The 18,665-nt window shown below is 49.0% G+C and overlaps 1 protein-coding gene across 2 annotated transcripts in view; it reads right to left on the bottom strand.

The window, feature by feature from the left end:
- The window catches only part of VCL (vinculin), a 319,126-nt gene that overhangs the window by 81,108 nt on the left and 219,353 nt on the right, over positions 1-18,665 (bottom strand). Inside the window, exon 19 of one of the 2 annotated variants that reach the window (XM_085608720.1) lies at positions 17,992-18,183. The exons of the other annotated variant lie outside the window; for it this stretch is intronic. Within the exon in view, the coding sequence (XP_085464846.1) occupies positions 17,992-18,183 (192 nt within the window). The remainder of the gene's footprint in view (positions 1-17,991; positions 18,184-18,665) is intronic. 2 annotated transcript variants of the gene reach the window in all.

Raw genomic sequence — 18,665 nt, 5'->3', positions numbered from 1 at the left:
AAGACATTTACTCCTCAGAATGGGTTTTAGAAAAATAAATACTTCTACAGTGAGGGACTAACTAGTGGTGTGAATTGATTTTCTTATGTGGGGACTATCCTTATAAAATCAATTATTTCCACAGAAAAGAATGTGTTGGATCTAGGTTTATATTTGGGAATGTTTGTATATTAAAAATAGCTTTAATGTGGAGGACTGCGCAGGGACCAAACTACAATTCTTAGGGAAGTGCGTTAAAATATTTATTAAAGATTTGCTAACGTTTAGCTGTGCTCTGAGGAAAGGAATGACAATATCTTCTCATTGAACTCCCTCTCCAGGAGGCACAGAGCATCCTGATGAGTGCTAGGCGATTGACTTGTAAAGCACTTTCTAGGCAGTAGGTAGAAGGATGGAAAGAGGCAGCCTAGATCTCCGAACACAGACCCGGAACCACGCTTCATATCCCATGAATGGACCATGTGAATGAAGGCAAGAAAGAAGTCACAGACACCAACAGAAATCCTCTTTCCTAGAAAGACAGAAAGTGACACCAACAGCAGGAGAGGATGAAGTGCAGTTGACCCCGTGGAAAAGGATGTTCTTTGCAGATGCTCAACTGGATGTTTAATTGAGAGTCCTGACTCCACCAGCTTGAAATGCTGGATGTGAATGAAGATTTACATAATATTAGGGGCCTTTTTTAGGGTGAGTTTGTGTGGTGGTCAGGAATCACTGGTCCCTTGACATCTTACAGGATATTATTAAAAGCACATAGAAAATTCAGTGCCTCGCAAGACCACAGGAAGACATTCAGCAGGGGTGGTAATTTTTAAAACAAAGTCATTATTCCCAATCAAATCTGGGAAGAAAGGATTTTAATCCAGGACATTTTGCTACAGGAAATTCAAGGATTCGTGCTGAATGGGTGCACTTATCTACAGACAGCTTATGGATGCAAATACAGTCAGTGGTTAGTTTGGGCCATAGGGACCACCGAACAGGGAGGTCAAGAACCTCCTGGGACAGGATCCAATGCACTTCTGCCACACCCACAAATCACCCAGCCATTGTGGTCACACAAGAGAAGAACAGGCGGAAGTAATCCAACACATCACAATCTGTCGCTACACACACTTGCGTCCCATTGAAGGAAACAAACAAAAACATGTGCAATTAGACTAGCAGTTACTCAAGGCAAACATGCTCAAACTGCTTTATGTGTCATATCAATTAAACAAGTGAAAGGTTAGTAGGAACAAGCTTTAAAACTCACTAAGAGCAAACAAATGAAACATGCTATCCGTGTTCAACCTGGTGTTAGTGCTCCACACCAGGAAGAATGTCTGCAGAAGTCAGGGAATACCATTAGTTTATTGGGCAGTGTTAGGACGCAGCACAGTCTACTGATATGATGTAGAAGCCTTGTTCAGACACAACATTATGTCCAACATGAACTCCGATTCCATTTACTTTTCATCTTCATGTATATGCTGACCTTTGTTTAGCAGAACTAGTTACTTACCTTTGACAATGCCTGTTCTGGTAACGGGGGTAGATGGCATAGTGCAGCTCCGCGTTGAATCTGCCCCATCTCAGATGTGACATCAGGGTCATTATATGTGCACCACCACCGCATGCTGATGTCAGATACTTTCTGATCTTTGTGCCGTCAAATGCTGAGCCCACAGAAATCAGAATGTGTCAGTGCGCACATCTCCAATTCTGGAATCTTATTAATGAACTGTATGAGTCCATTCCACAGAATGTGGAGGAGGGTGGGTCGGTAAAGAATCTGCTGTTAGATGGAGTCTCTACCAGAAAAAGAATTACCAAAGGAAAGTATCTTATTCTTCTGATGGAGATTTGTATCCATAGAATTATTACCTTGTGAATGGATACCATAGCAATGCCTCTCCGGTTGGTGATTCTGGAATAACTCGGACCAGGAAATCCTGCAGCACAGATCATACTACGTGCTCATCCTGCCAGACTTGGGGGTCCATGCAATAGTGCTCCATGAAAGTGTGGTAGGACATCCATGTAGCAGCCTGGCAGATGTCAAAGTCTGGCATATTGCCTGCCAGAGCAGTCCTAGCAGGCTTTGCTCTGATGAAATGTGTGTGCAAACTTTCTGGGGGCTGCTTCTTGATTAGCTAATAGCAAATCTTTAGGCACAATACAATCCATTGGATGATAGTGCTTTTTGTAAAGCTTTCTGCTTTTTGGCTTTAGAGAAGTCCAAATAAAGGAGATTGTCTAATTGATGGTCTCTGGTCCGATCAATGTAAAACTGAGGGCCCTCTTAGTATCAACACGGTGGCGTTGCTCCTCTTCCTTGGGACGGATGAGGTGATGCGTAGAAAGATGGCAAAGTAATGGATTGCCCTTTGTGGAAGGGCATGACTACCTTTAGGAAGAAAGACACTGTCTGGAGGACGAGTATGTCTGGAAAGAAAGATGTTTAAGGTTGGTGGATGAACAAGGCCTGAAATTCACTCTTGCTGTGCAGTGGCGATAGCGGTGAGGAACACAGTCGTTATGATAAAAAAACTTGGAGAACAGCTATACCCTAGTTAGAAAAAATGCACATCAAGTAGAAGAGAACCAAATGGGGCATTTCAAAAGAGGTTGGCAAAAACATTTGGGAAACTTATCACAAGCAGGTGATTTGAAAAGTAATGGCAGATCAAGTAGGTATAGGAAGGCTAAAAGGGCCACAGCAACACCTTACTGGGTTAAAGATTGACAAAACAATAAAATGTCAAGACAACTTTCCCTGTAAAGGCTGAATAGCACAGGAGGAACACCAGACAACAAACCTCTCGAACTGTCCTGCATGTACACTTTTGGTGGAAGGACACGACTGGCAGGATGACACTTTGGGAGGAAGATCGAAAGCCATCAACTGTTGCTGTTCAGTCTCAATGCAAGGAGGTGTAGGTTGTGAAGGCTTGGTGACAGGAGGTCCTCCTGAAGCGTCAGCTGAATCAGAGGACATAGTCATGCCAGAAGTTCTGGATACCACACTCTGCTATCCCAGTTCGGAGTCACCAGTAATACTTGAGCCCAGTCTTTTTTAACCACTTTCAATACACTGGGCAAGAGAGGCAGGGGCAGAAAGATGTACAGGGAGATTCACCTTGGTAACTCCAAAGTGCAAAAGAAAGACACCCTGTGCCACTTCCGAGTGTAATTGCCATTTGTAATCCACAAGGCAGTCTCCATGGAGTTAGTCTGCCTTGGCATTTAAAGATTCTGCCAGGTTCTGGGCAATCAGAGAGATGCCCTGAGCATTCAGCAACTTCCGTTGACTTAGAACCTCCTAGCACACGACCCACAACCCTACACTGCCGTGTTTGTTGCAGTACCACATAGTGGATGTGTTTTCTGTGAACACCTGCAACTCACGGTCTCCTGATGGATGGAAGGAACACCTTCAGTGCCTAATAAATCACCTGCAACTCCAACAAGTTGATATGGAGACGGGTCTTTGCCAGAGACCAGAGTGCCAGAGTGCTCTGATCTCCACCTCTGCCAAATGATCTTCCTAACCAAGCAACAATGAATCTGTCACGAACGTTGGCTCTGGGAAGGGTGTAGAGAGGGATCTGCTGCCAGTCCAATTGCAGCCAAGCAGCCACTACTGCAGGTCTTTCATAGTCTCCTGTGACACCTGGATGGAATCTGAAATGTCCCCTTGGGGCTGAGCCCATTCGGGCTTTAGATCGCACTGCATAGCTGGCACGTGCCACCTCAAGTTGTCCACAAGCAGGGTGAAAGAGGCCAAGAAGCATCAGAGACCCAGTTCAAAAGTTGAAACATTGGGATCATAGCCTGAATGTCCTGGAATTGTTGAGGTGGAAGGAAGGCTAGGAAAAGCACTATATCCAGGAGGACTCTGTTGAAGGGGTCTGTTGTCAAAAGGGTCAGCCGCCACCTGGAGGTGGTCTACGACTATTTGAGGGTACCCAGCCTCCAGCAACCAGTCGTTGAGGTATGGATAGACTGGTATTCCCAACATCCGCAGATGGGCTGTGATCACCCTCATCATCTTTGTGAACACCAGGGGTGCGCATGTAAAGCCAAAGGGAGCACAAAGGAGTAAAAGTCTCTGGCTTTCCTGCTTTGCCTACTGTTCCAGATGACAGTCCAGGAAGGACAAGTTACTTCACTTTGGGGGGCGCTAGAGGGCGCACAACCGCAATGGCCGCACGCCTGTGAGGCTCCGGCTCCCTGGCACTAGGATATTTCAATTATTTGCTGCCACTGCCATGTCAACGGTACCAAGCTGCCGGGCATCGGAGGAGCTACGCATGGGGCCGGCTCCGAAGGAACTTTGAGCTGGCATACCTGCTGGAGGCGTGTGTCGGAGCCTGCCGGCATGATCGCGGACCGGCGCGGAGGGAGGCTCGGAGCCCCATTCAGCCGCCGGAATCACTCGAGCGCCGAGGCCCCCCACGTATGCACTAGGCTGCCCGACTGGACTCGCGGGGGCAGAGGGAGCCTGTGCACGGCCAGTATTGATCTCACCGCTGGCCGGAGGATCCTGACGGCGACGCGCCTGACAGGTGAGGTGCGGTCATCATTGGAGTGACGGAGGGAGGCCGGCGATCGTGGACGGAGAGCGTGCATAGTGGGCTGACGGTGGGGGCCTTGTTCTTCACACATGGAGCTGCGGACGGAGAGCGGTGACTGGCGGGATGACGGAGGGAGTTTGAGAGTGCCGAGATGGAGATTGCTGCCTTGTATTCAATGCATGGTGCCTGGTGTGTGCAGCTGCGCCACAGACTACACTGAGTGACACCGAGGCCCACCTTGCTGCAGGGTCTTAAGCCCAGCTCTCTGCTATTGGCCTGGGGTGCACTGGAGGAGTTGCGGTGAACTCTGGGTGCTGAGAGGTTGTGTGGCCGGGAGGCTTGTCCCCCCCCCCCCCCCCCCCCCAGGCCTTGGTTGTAGGAGCGGTGTACTTGCGGGCGGAGCCTGATAATCGGCGGTGATTCAGCCTCTACTGTGGGGGTGGCGGATTGCGGTGCCCGTACCATTCACTGGTTGCACGCTGGGCCGCCTGGTGGAAGTGTGGCCGGGCTGGTGCGACTTACGGACATTCTTGGAACCACCACATTTAGGTCGGATACCACAGGAGGCCGACCCCCCCCCCCCGCTGCTATTGTGACTACTGTGGACGGTGTGTGGGTGATCTCTGCCGTGCTCACCTAGAGTGGTAGGAGTGGTAGCCGTGCCTCCTGTACCATGGGCAAGCCGGATGGTAGGCAGCCAAAGCTGGTCTTCGACAATAAGAAAGTGGCTACGCGCTCTACTCCGGATGATGCATCCCAGGTGGGCTGGGACATGGTGCACTCACAGCCCTCATCGCAAGGCGATGAGGTTAAATCCTTGCTGCTGGCCCTGCAACACAGCATGGCAGATTTGTCCGGTAAGATGGACACCATGAACACGCGCCTCGATTTTCTGGTGCAGAAAGTCGACAAACACGACGGTCAGCTGAAAGAAGCGGAGCGCCACATCTCGGAAACTGGGGACTCCACTGCGCAGCTGCGCCAGCAGGTCTCGCAAATGGACAGACTACTTAAGGTCATAGCGGCTAAAAATGAGGATTTGGAGGCCCGCAGTCGCAGAAATAACATCCGCATTATGGGCATTCCGGAGAGTACCAACACAGGCCGGATGGAGGAGTACGTAGAAAAGCTGCTGCGGGGTGCCTGCGTTGAAAATCCTTTCTCTCCTCAGTTTATAGTGGAGCGGGCACATCGTTTGCTGGGCCCTCGACCTCCTCCAGGGGGATCGCCTCGGCCGATCGTGGCGAGGCTTCTTAACTTATCGGGACCGCGATGCTGCTCTGCGGATGGCCAGAGAGCACAAGAATCTACAATATGACGGAGTGGAATTTACCATCTTTCCTGACTACACAGTAGCCGTCTAAGAAGCCCAGCGCAAATTCGTGGGCGTGCAGCAGAAACTTTGGAAGGCGCAGATTAAGTACGCGCTCCTCTACCCGGCGTGACAGCGAGTCACCCACAGAGGCAAGAGTAGCGTTTTCACGAACCCCACCAGGTGGAAGAGTTTCTAAAAACACTTCATCGTCCCTCCCCTGGGAGATCATCAATCTCGAGATCACCCTCCCCTCAAACGGCCCGACTCACCGCATTAACTGTGCGAGAATCACATGGATGAATGGTTCACGATGCTATGGTGGCTATAGCCTAACAGGTTGTGAGGTTGGTGGAAATGATCGGAGACGGCAAACGCGTTTGCTCCGGAAGACTCCAGATAAGTGACTTCATAGATAGCCTAATGTGCTTTTGATAGTTGTGCATATTGGAAATCTTTATACTCCACACCAGCAGATGGTTGTGATACATGACGAGCCAGGTGACCCCTCTCCCCTCGCCTCCGCTGGCCGACTCACTGCTCGTGGTGACCCTTGTGGCTTGGCATTTGACGGGGCGAGGAACGGGGTTGCTCTTGTGCGGCCCTGGCGACCTCCTATTATGGAGTTCCCCCTGAGTGCTCAATTGTTTTCTCTGCCCCACAGTGCAGGAATGTATATGGGGCTGGGGTGGGTAGGTAGTTCCCGGCACGATTGGGGTGCCGTGGTGGGTGGGGGTGGACATGGGGTTGTTAAGTTCTGCTAAATGTTCCAACGCAGCACATCACTGTTTGCATACCACGTCACATATGACTATACGAAGAGACGAGTCTCCCAGCAAGATGCATGGTACCCCCTATCCGTACCCTTGTCATGGTGTCGGACAATAATCCCCAGCGGATAAATCTGTTAACGTGGAATGTAAGGGGGTTGGGAAACCCGCACAAGTGACGGCAGCTGTTAGCCTACCTAGACAGACACCAAATACACATTGTGTCATTGCAGGAAACGCACACTGCTCCACATGGGAGACTTTGTTTTGGGAATACGTGGGCGTCCATCAGTATATTCTCCTCCTACTCCTCCTACTCAAGAGGCACGGTGGTCCTGCGAGGCACTCCCTTTGTTTTGGGTGGTTCGGTGAGTGATACCCTGGGCAGACACTGCTTGCTGTGGGGCCAATTAGGCGTGCAATCTCTCACACTGGTGTGCTGCTACGGCCCCAACATAGATGATCCCGGCTACTACACGTCCCTTTGGGGCAGATCCTCCAACTTGGGTCCACACATATTATTTGGGGAGGGGATTTGAACACGTCATTGATTCCCGCTCTAGATAGGTCCCATCCTCAGCCACATCACTATACTCGGATGCAGGAGACTATCACAAATCCTCAGCGCTCATGGCTTGATAAGACGCATGGAGGCATTTTCACCAACGGGAAACTGAAGGCACATATTATACCACTGCTCGTGCCGCATGGTCGCGCTTAGACTATTGGCTGGTTGGTAGAGGAGTGGTCCCTTGGATACACCAACACATTTGGCCAGAACCCTCTCTGACCATGCACCCATACTGCTGCAGCTGACGCTCCCCTGCACCATTGCCCCCCCGTTCAGCTGGAGACTGATACTAGAGGCACTGATGGATTTCGTTTTCCAGACCGAGCTGAGGGAGGAGATTTCAGATTTTTTTGTTCGCAATAAAGGCTCAGTGAATAGTATAGGCACGCGGTGGGAAGCTTTCAAAGTAACTATGCGAGGCTTTTGCATGGCGAAAAGTTTTGGGGTGCTCAGGGACATTAGGCGCAATTTGCGTAAACTGAAGGGTGAGCTGAAGCAATTAGAAAACTGGAGGGTGAGCTGAAGCAATTAGAAACTGACATGTGGCAAGATTCATCGGGTGACTGCAGGGCGGCACTCAGAAACAAACTCACGGAATACACAGACACTGCAGAACGGGAGTCCCGTTTTCGGGGTAACTATTACAGTGCGCGCCGTTATGGGGAGGGGGAGAGGCCCGGCAAGGCACTAGCCCAGGACATACAGAAGCTGAAATTTTCCAACTATGTGCTAGACATTTTAGACTCGTCGTGTGTGCATCATAAAGATAGCCAGGCTGTCTTCGATGTGTTTGCAGATTTTTATAAGAAACTGTATACTTCTCGGCGCGCAGAGCCCCAAGATATCGCTCCCTTTTTCCAGGGTATTACCCTGGGTTGGCTGGGAGATACCCAACGGAAATTATTAGCTGAACCCTTGCAGATGGATGAACTTAGGGAAGCGGTGATGCAAATGAAATCCGGTAAGGCACCAGGATCTGACGGATTGCCGGTGGAATTCTATAAGACATACCTAGCTCAGCTGATGCCGGTTCTGTGCGAGGTTTATGAGGAGGCTCTGGAGTCGAAGGTGTTGCCGCCCTCGATGAGGGAAGCCCTTATCTCATTGCCTAAGCCAGATAAACCTGCAGATCAATGTGATTCGTACAGACCATTGTCCTTAATTAATACGGACGTGAAGATTCTTGCCAAGCTTCTGGCTAATAGGCTTAGCTTGTTAATAAAGAAGCTGGTGCTGCCAGATCAGGCAGGCTTTATACATGGGAGGGCGACCTCTCATAACCTGCGAACACTGTTCTCAGTGATGCACAGAGTTGATCCGAAGCTGGCGCTCGTGGCAGTATTCTTGGATTCCACGAAAGCCTTTGATTCTGTGGAGTGGGATTATTTGTTTGCGGTGCTGCGGTGCATGGGCTTTCCGGTCAAATTCGTGACCGGGATCCAGATTTTATATACTTCACCTACGGCTCGGGTGCAGATTAATGGGCACATCTCCACACCCATTACGCTCTCGAGAGGCACCAGGCAGGGATGCCCTCTTTCTCCACTCCTCTTCGCTTTAGCTATCGAATCCCTGGCAGCGAGAATCCGTCAACACCATTCGGAGAAAGGCCTCAGATGCTTCCTGCGACCGATACTAGTTTCTTTATATGCGGATGATGTCACCCTGTATGTTAAGGACCCGGTGCATAATCTCAACCCGATCTTGCGGGAGGTTATACGATTTGGAGGGCTGTCGGGCATAGAGATTAACTGGTCCAAGTCGCAGGTATTCCCGATCACTCCCGCGGCGCAACCTTTTCCCATTGACTACCCCATAGAGTGGTGTGATGGCGGGGTGAAATATCTGGGGATATACATCACCAATGATCGTGATGAATTGCTGCGTAGTAATTATGGCAAGGCATTGGAACATGTCACAAACTGTATCACCAGGTGGATTGCTCTCCCGCTTACAATGGCAGGACGCATCTAGCTCATTAAGATGGTCATCCTCCCTAAATTTGTATATCTTTTTTTAAATATCCCGCAGTATCCAGGACGCCCCTTTTTTAACATGCTTAGGTCTGAGCTCATTCGATTAGTCTGGGGCGGTAAGCAGCCCAGATTACAATGGGAGATACTGGTTATGCCTTATTCCCAAGGTGGCTTTGAAGTGCCAATTTTTGAACTGTATTATCTCTGCGCCCAGGCGCATTTCGCCCATTATTGGTTTCACCCCCTCAGATATACACCTCAGGTCGCAACCGAGCATTGGCTGGCCCACCCTATCCCGCTAGACGGGGTCATCCTTTCGGTGCTGGAGAGTAGTCCAGAGGGCCCTTCCTCGGTGGATTGCACCGTAAGAGCCTGGCAGTGCCTACTTCGTACACTTAAAGTTCCGGTGCTCTATTCACCGCTGCTCCCCCTCACATACCACCCGCACATGCCTGTAGTCGCAGAAGGGGTTTTCTCCGCAACCAAATCCAAATTTCGCATCCATACCTGGGGTGACCTCTATCTAAATGGTAAATTTAAAGACTTGGCGCAGCTCTATCAAGGCCCATCGGCATCCTATATGGATATATTTTTATATGTACGACTGAGGCAGGGATTGAAGGAACATATGCCGTCCTACCCGCTGGAACCCCCTACGTTCCCCCATTACATCGTATGTTGTGTGCTCCTGATGCCTCGCATCTGGTGTCGACCCTCTATCGAAGCTTGTACACAGGGACTGAATACAGGGCATGCCCTGCCCGTGCAAAATGGAGTGTGGAGTTGGGATGGGAACTCACGGACCAGCAGTGGAGCTACTGCTGTAAACCGACTGAGCTGGTCTCCTCGAATGCCAGACTCCGTATTACACACTACAAATTCTTACACCGCCTGTACTATACCCCCGCCCGGTTATTCCGTTATAGGCTACGTGATAATACACGGTGCGATAGATGCAGGGTAGATGGGGCGGACTTTCTGCACCTGGCACGGTCCTGTGAAGCGGTGTGGGAGTACTGGCGGGAGTACTTTATGGGAGAGTATGCTAGTCCTACCTTTTACAGGTACATTAAGTAACAAATGATGCCCTACACTGAGCCCTGCAAGGGTTGATTACAGAGACTGTTACAACAGTGGACAAATTGTTTCCGTTTGGCTATGTAGTACTGGGATTACAGGCTAGCTTAAGCATTTGCAAGCACTCTTCCCGGACGGGAGATCAAGGGACCTAGGGGATCATTACGATGGTGGACGGCCCACCACATCCAGCAGTGAGGTGGTGGGCCTTCCGCCATTGGAAAGCAATTTTCCACCCCGCCACATTACGATGGCGGGGGGAATCTGATCGTGGCCGGCGCAAAAACCGCCCGCCACAGACAATAGTTACGATTGCCTGGCGAAGAGGTCAGCATCAGTAAAATGGTGGCGGTGCCTAGCAGGCACTGTCCGCCAGACTAGGATGCTGGCCGCAGCCAACGTTTCCATGGTGGGTAAACCACCATTAAAAGGTTGGCGGGCTTGGTTTTGGGGGCCCGCTGCAGGGCTCCCCTTGTGTTGGGGGGAGGTGGCTGTGCACTCGGGGGGTACCATGGTACCCCCCTGCATTTCCCTGCACTGAGTGGCAGGCACCGCATGAGGTGGTGGGCCTTCCGCCATTGGAAAGCAATTTTCCACCCCGCCACATTACGATGGCGGGGGGAATCTGATAGTGGCCGGCGCAAAAACCGCCCGCCACAGACAATCGTTACGATTGCCTGGCGAAGAGGTCAGCATCAGTAAAATGGTGGCGGTGCCTAGCAGGCACTGTCCGCCAGACTAGGATGCTGGCCGCAGCCAACGTTTCCATGGTGGGTAAACCACCATTAAAAGGTTGGCGGGCTTGGTTTTGGGGGCCCGCTGCAGGGCTCCCCTTGTGTTGGGGGGAGGTGGCTGTGCACTCGGGGGGTACCATGGTACCCCCCTGCATTTCCCTGCACTGAGTGGCAGGCACCGCATGGTGCCTGCCACGTAGTGCAGGGAAAGGCACTACATCCATTTTGCAGCCGGCAGCACCCGCCGTAATGGTAAAAATGCAAGATGCGGCCACAGTGGCGGTTGCATCGTAATTTCACGTGTGGGACCTTACAGGCGGCCTGTCCCACTCACCACCTCGATGGCGGACCATCGTAATGAGCCCTCTAATTTCTAAGACAAAACTTGCCAAATCACAAAATTCAATGCACTACGGTTGGACTGTTGTAGCCAACCTCGATATTGTATGGAGAAGTTTGGACTCTGTGGCAGCTTTTTGTGTGGATGCATGGATATTTCTAGAAGCAGCATGAACCACGACCGCCTTTTCCGGGCTGGTGCTATTAGGATGAGTTCACCTGTAGCCTGCCACATTTTCCTCAGTACATAAGGAATCAGCACTAATGGAGGAAAAGTGTACACAAATATCCCTGATTAATTCATCTGTACAGCATTGCCCATGGACTTTGCGTGTGGGTTCTTTGGTGTTTTACATTCTAGAGTGGAGCAAAAAACTATCACTGGTGGGCCCCAAGCAATGGAAGTATTGTTGGAAGACAGGAGCATCGCTTATCTATTGCTGGGGTCGGTCTGCCTGCAGCGCAGCGAGGCCCAGCATATGGGGGAATGACATGGCTTGTTGAGTGTGAGCAATGCATTGCGCTTGGCTGTTTATCTTTACCAGCCAGTTGTTCAGGTATAGAAATGCATGAATGCTGTAGCAGCATAAACGAGCTGCTTTAACTTTCAAGCATTTGGTGAACACTTGAGGGGGTTGTTGTGACCTGAAAGGGTAGCCCTTTAAACAATACATTCAGCTTGCCACAAGCCTGATGTACTGGTGATGTTCTGGGTGAATATGTTTGTGGAAGTACGCGTTCAAGAGAGAGCGTCGCCATCAGTGTGTAATACGTGCCGGTATTTGCCATTGCTCATTACTGACACCTCTGCTAAACACCAGCACATATTTATCCAACACATAGTGGCCCTTTTTTTTTTTTTTAGGCACAAGTCCTCATTGGCAATTTAATAAATATTTTTTTTTTTAATTAGCACATAGTTACTGCTGTCACACGCATTGGAGAGCATTGGCAAGCGCTGGGGTAGCACTAGCTGAAGTAGACTCCCCAAAAATATTTTGGGCCCTGGCAATTCATCGTTTAGAAATTAATCACTGGTCACCATGCAGTCCTTGACACAAAGGAGCAGAATGAGATCTTGATATGCTGTTATCTTGATGTGCTCTGATTTCAGAGCCCGAGTATCGGCTGCACCGTCCTGTTTTTTTCTAAGGATGAGCAACTATAGAGTGCAGCCGTGGGTCAGGTCAATTGCTTCTTTTTGAAGCAATGTGTGCACTTCTTGTAGCAGCCTTTGCTGTCATGTCACCTAGGTGGAATATGGATTGGTCTGAAACTCCAGGCAACAGCCATGAGTGGCGATGGAGAGTACCCACTTGTCCAAGGTTATTTTTTCCCACTCTAGACGGTGCCCCCCCCCAAAGGTGTTGAGTTGTTTAGCAGAATGCTTGGAAAGTCACTGACTGGAGACAGAAGTTCCCTTGCTTTGGGCACCTTTGGGCTTACCGAGGTGGATGCCCTGGAAACTGTTTCTAGACTAAACCTTGGCTGGCCGACCCTCATTAAATGTCTGTTGTGCCTGGAATGGAGAAAGTGGGGGTGGTGGCCGACATTGCTCCAGCTAGTCCTTGTTCCCTGCTAAAATCTGCCCACATAGGAGGCACTTGGAGTGTGTGCCCCTTTGCCTCTACTGTGTCCGTTTCATTTTTTCTATCTTCAGCATGGAGTTCACCTGTGGGCTACAAGATTTATCCCCATCGAAAAGCACATACTAAGGAGAGTTCGGGCACCTGATACTCACAAACAGGCATGACATCAGAGGAGAATGCTACTGCTTATTTCTCTGGAGGCATTGCCAGCTGCATCTAGATCGCATCTGATGTTGGAGTTTGAGGTAATTTTAGTTCCTTAACCAGATCCTTTCTTTCTAAGTTTAATGCAAGGTTCCAAAAGATGCTTAACTAACTGCCCCATCGCCCAGTGGTATTTGCCATCTCTGGATATAAGCCTAGCAGAGTTGGCTACATGCCACTTTGTGGTAGCACTCACAGCTACCTGCTTGCCAGAAGCATTGATTCACGTGCTTTCTTTGTCAGTTGAGGAGGTATCCCCCGTAGCAGTGTTTGAAAGCCCTCTTAGATGGTGTATGAACTACAAGCAAATCCGGTGTGACATAACATCTGATAAAGATAGGGTTTTCCAATATTGCTTTATACTTTTTCTCGACTATTCGCATAACGACTTTGGATTTAAAAGGGTTTTTGAAAGTTTTTGGCAAAGGTTTTTATTTTGCATGCTTTTTAGTATTGGCAGAAATTGTACAGGCTGATAAGTTATCATCTTCCTCTATCACATGATGCTCGACTTTGTGATGATTACTGCACAATGGATAGCTGCGTAGTATGCAGGCATATCATTTGATGGGGATGGCTTGAGGGGGTAGAGCTCCAAAATTGGGTCGGCCTGGGAATTAACATTATAACCAGGCCATGTATCGTCTCAGTTATTTGTAGGTATTGGTTCAGAGGGTCTGGCTGATCCTTAGTGTCATGGTCTGAATTTCCACACAGTGTTTGAAAAGGACTGTGCATGTGACTGCATAAGTGAAAGTGTGGGCTTCCTAGACTTTGGCTTCTTGGAAATAGGATACACCCTGAGCTCTTCTGAGACGTGATGTGACGTTTCTTGGTGTGGGGATGACCAGTTGGAAAAGGTCAAATTGAGGTTGGTCTTGCTAAAATGCAATTTGAGACTAGGTTAATACAGATCTTTCTCTGTCTTCTTCTTGTGCTGGTTAGCTCAGTGCTGAGGTTGATGCTGGTTTCCAAGTCGATTATAGACTACAGAGTCAATCTCGACTTCTGAGACAGGCTGTGTGGTATTGCCATCAAAGTCTGAGTCCAGGGTCTAACGCTTTTCTGGAGCAGAGATAGACTCTTGTGGCCAAGTTGGCTTGGGAGCAGTAGGCAGCACTGACTGTTGAGGCCTCTTGAGAGGTGGATGAGGGCTTCATGTTGTTCCTTGCCCAGCAGCTAACTTTCAGTTCGAGGTCTGACGCTGGAGGCATGGTCAGAGTGAAGGCTCTCACAAGATCTTTCCAGAGACAACTTCAAGTCACCATATTGGATTGTCCCAGAATGTTGTACAGGAGAGATGGGACAAGTGTGGATTGATAAGGCATCAGTGGTTTGGCCTGGAGTGCCTGGCTTTCTAGAATTTTCCACCCCAACTTAAGTATCGCAGCACAAGTGAGAGGCAAATGAGAAGACACTAGAGCTGAGAGCGACAACATTAAAAAGATGCCCAGCAGGAAGGAGAAGTCCCCTCATGCTCTGCAAGGATGAACTTTGGGTCTTTGTCTCTAGCGGTCTCCCTTTCCTAGGATCGGTCCATCTAGGGCCAGTGACGCTGGCCCCAGTTTCCCCCCTAAGGAGCAGTTGGGTGAATGGACCTGTTGGCAAACTCTGATTTGTTCCCCTGTGGACTGGCCCTTGACTCCGCTGCTGACACACAGGTGCACTGCAAGACAGCCATAGAGCCTGGGAAGTGCAAAGAGGAGGGTGTTCTGCTTGCTGGCTGTGGAATACTCACCCTAAGGAGAAGAGAGCCTCAACAGTGCAGGCAGAAGACAGGACTGGTACCAGGGAGACCTATCTCCCCACTAAAAGTGCCTTATAGAGGTCTGAGGAAAATGTTGCTGGTGATGCTGGCTGGCCACCAAATGCAAAACGAGCCAACAACCTGGTTGGCCCCACAGGGCCAGATATATCACCCTTTAAAGATCAGACCTGCAGGAGGCCCAAACAGAGAATGAAGTATGTGACGCTCTGCTGACTATTTCTAAATTCCCAAGGCAGGCCAAGTACCCAGGCGAAGGTGCATCCTCAGAATAATTATTTTTTAAAGGGAGGGGCATGTCTGGGGCCACAACTCTGAACAAACTTTGGCACCAAGGACCCCATCCCATGGGGCCCGACGCATGCATGTTAAGGTCCAGGGGACACCGTCCTCCTAACTGAAGGGGTCACTACATGGCCAGGCACGTTGCCTAACGCATGCCTGGGCAGGGTATGCCAGCCTCATCTCCCTGCGTGCACTCCTCCCGGGCACAGGAAGTGCAGGACTTCTGCCTGTGGGTGGGAGCAGAACAGAAACTTCTACCGCCAGGAGGGAACAGTTCTAGAGATGTGCCATCTTCGTGCACCGCACAGGAGATGTGTACACTCAAGGGGAGCTGGATGGGACTACAAGAGCCTTGTGGCTTCCCCCATGAAGTTGGTCAGGAAGCGGTTGACATCATGATGCTTTGTGAGTTGTCGGTAGAAATTCTAGTATGCTGACCCTGAAAATGGAGTTCTACAGGGCAAATGTCCCACAGTTCTTCAAGCTGAGATATGTTTGAACTCATTAACGGAAAAAAAAACAATCTAATGTGTAGGCAATGTCCTGGTGCATTATAGTTTGGGAAAGGGGGGTATCAAGAATCACCTAAAAACTGCAACCTCGAAATTGAAGAAAAACAACTTGCTATGGCTTACCCAACACTAAATGCCAGGAGTGTGCACAGCATGTGCCATGCTACAAACCACCATTTAATGCTACCTCCTAATGTCCCTACTCAAACAATTGCCAAGGGCTCAAAATGGTACTACAAGAGCTAATACGGGCTTCAGCAGAAGAGCCCCAGTCTTTAAAGCTTGGAGGTCCTTTCATTTGTTTCCTATTACAGAGGGTATAGTTTTAAGTCTGCCTATCTAACATGCAAACATTTGCACTTATCAGCCCCACTCCACATGATTGGTAAAGTCTGTCCCTACTTACCTCCTAACAATGATCATATTAAGGACAAAGCTTTACCTGAGGTTCCCAAGAATAAACTCACCACCAAAGATGGCAGTTCCTTTTCAGTCCACGCCACAGTTATCTGGAATGCCTTGCCTATTGACATAAAGCTCTCTACTTCTCTATCTAGCTTCAAGCAAAGGTTGAAGACCAGCCTGCTTGACTAGGCAGCTTCTAGACCAGTGCCAAGAGACGCAGTTGTGTGGTGGGCGCTCAATGAAGGCTGTTAGATAGCAGATCCTAGAGGGATATCACCACTGCCCTCTTTAAGTAGCTCTTCATCTGCAACAAGACTAACGGTGGTACAAACGCTATGATTACATTAAATCCATTTTAAAAGCACTGGACACAGTCCAAAACAGCCTGCCCCACATACAATGTGGTTCACTGCTCTACGTCCCAATCCGCGGAGTTGCTGAAAATCTTCAGAGGATAAAGAAACTTAAAAGCAAAGACACCTTAAGACTAAAAACTCCTGATGTCTAAACCAAACAGGTGCTCTTCTTAGTCTTTCAGTATTATGGCCACTTCTGTGACTTTACATACCCAATCAGCTCTGCTTTCAATCAGAAAGCAGCTCAAAGCTTTCCTTTTTCACAAACACAATGAGAATGCTGAACTGTAATTTAGTTCTCTCTTGACTATCTCCTGCCCCCACTTTTGACCTCCCTTATTGGTGTTTTGCTTCTGTCCCCTCTTATAGACTAGACTATCTGTTCTGCCCACGTCACACCTATTGACTGCTACATGCTACACACAGGTTTAGTTCTCTTTCTTTCAGCCCTGCCTCTAAATTGATATCTTTGCTGTCTTGCATCCACTCCATCTTTTAACGAGATTACCAATCTTGCCTGCTGGAACACGCTGTTACCAGGGAACTGAATAATCTATTAATTGTGACGAGATCCTTGCTCCATCTGTTTCTTATAAAGAACTCTGAAGCAGGCTAGGCATCATCCACATTACAGATAACAAATATATAAATAGGGTACAGAGTGCTGGCTATCTAAGGGTTTCCCAAAAACATAGAAAATCAGGAATCGTCTTTTTAAATGAAAAACATTAAGCTCTATTTTTTAATGGTGATTATAAAGATAAATATTTGTAGATTCCAACAGGCAAGTGATCCTGATAAGCACAGGAGCAGATTTGCAATTGATTAAGCGCAAAAAACTGCTGCCTCACTAAGTGATTTAACCATCACAGCCACCATTTTGTGTCAGACCCTCCACATCTGACTTTCCTTTGACTTCTAAACTCTGGCATCACCAGAAGCCGAGAGGTGCACAACCTTCCAACACGCCTTACCTCAGTATCACATAATGTAGCCAGGATAGGAGCATACACAATCTTGTAAGAAAACCTGAACAGAATTTGCAAGCTGTTCACAAGAGGGGCACCAGCAGACACTCTTCCCCTCAAGCCATTCCAAGCCATGCCCAGTGCTCAGTTAACGCTCAACAAGCATAACACACCCACACCCATTTTAATATGGCATTCTCTGGCTGAGCAGCCAGGGGAAATCAGTGGAAATCTGGCCCCTGGCGGCTCTCATGGGTGGAACGTGTGGACAAAAAGAAAAAGACTGCCATCACAGGCCTGGAAGAGAAGGACAACAGCAAATCGAAAAGTTTTTCTTTAAGTGACCAACATGAAGCTTACAAATGGCATGAAGCTTAAAAATGGCATCGGCAGAGCTGACAGACTTGTGAAGCCACTCTCAGTCCTTAACATGAAGTGCAGACAAGCTTAAAATTAATTGAATTTTGGAGGGGTTCACTCAGCGACGTATGGGACCCAGCAAGGGTCAGGGGCAATGCAAACGTGTCGCCATTCCGTCTAGCCGGGCACCACTGGAAGCCCAGGAGTACCTTGCTGGACCACTTGGTTGCCTCCCGATGCAAGGCCTGGGCGGCGGCAAGAATAGGCTGGTTAACAAGCTGATTGGGCGGCATTAGGAGCAGCTCAGGCTCGTAATCGTCTTCCATGTCTGAGGGCAAAGTGAACTCAACATCGTCTGCATCCTCATCATCATCCTCCTCTACCTCTGGGGTCACGTCAGGCTTTGCGGGTGACCAGGAGGGTGAAGAAACAGGGACACAGTTAGTAGGAAAAGCAGGACTTGGTCAAGAAATGTAAAAGTAAAAGAGAAGTCTATCAACCAAGTTTTATTGTAAAGCGCCCAGATTTCATCCGATACTCAGCACAAAGCAGAAGAGGGGTTATTAAGGAAAGGAAGGCATGGGTGAGGGTGAACAAAGGAAAAGGAGGAGAATCAGAAAAACAGGTTAAAAGAAATCCACTCATCCACAAAGGTGGCAGGGAACAAGGAGATAGACAGGCTCTGCCCACAGCATCCTGAGATGGGACAATCTAATTTAACCAGCTAGACAAATTTGGCCATGAAACGAACCAAACAATCTGTAGGGAGAAAGTAAATTCTATATGTACATTCAGAACAAGTTACTCACCAGAGTAAGTCCTGTAGCCTAGAACTCTTCAGTTTTCACAATTCCATGTAGAGGTAGCACATCCAGGTCCAGGT

The sequence above is a fragment of the Triturus cristatus genome, chromosome 1_2, assembly GCF_964204655.1.
Source record: "Triturus cristatus chromosome 1_2, aTriCri1.1, whole genome shotgun sequence".
In the NCBI taxonomy this organism is placed as follows: domain Eukaryota; kingdom Metazoa; phylum Chordata; class Amphibia; order Caudata; family Salamandridae; genus Triturus; species Triturus cristatus.
This window is presented reverse-complemented; position numbering and strand designations above follow the sequence as displayed.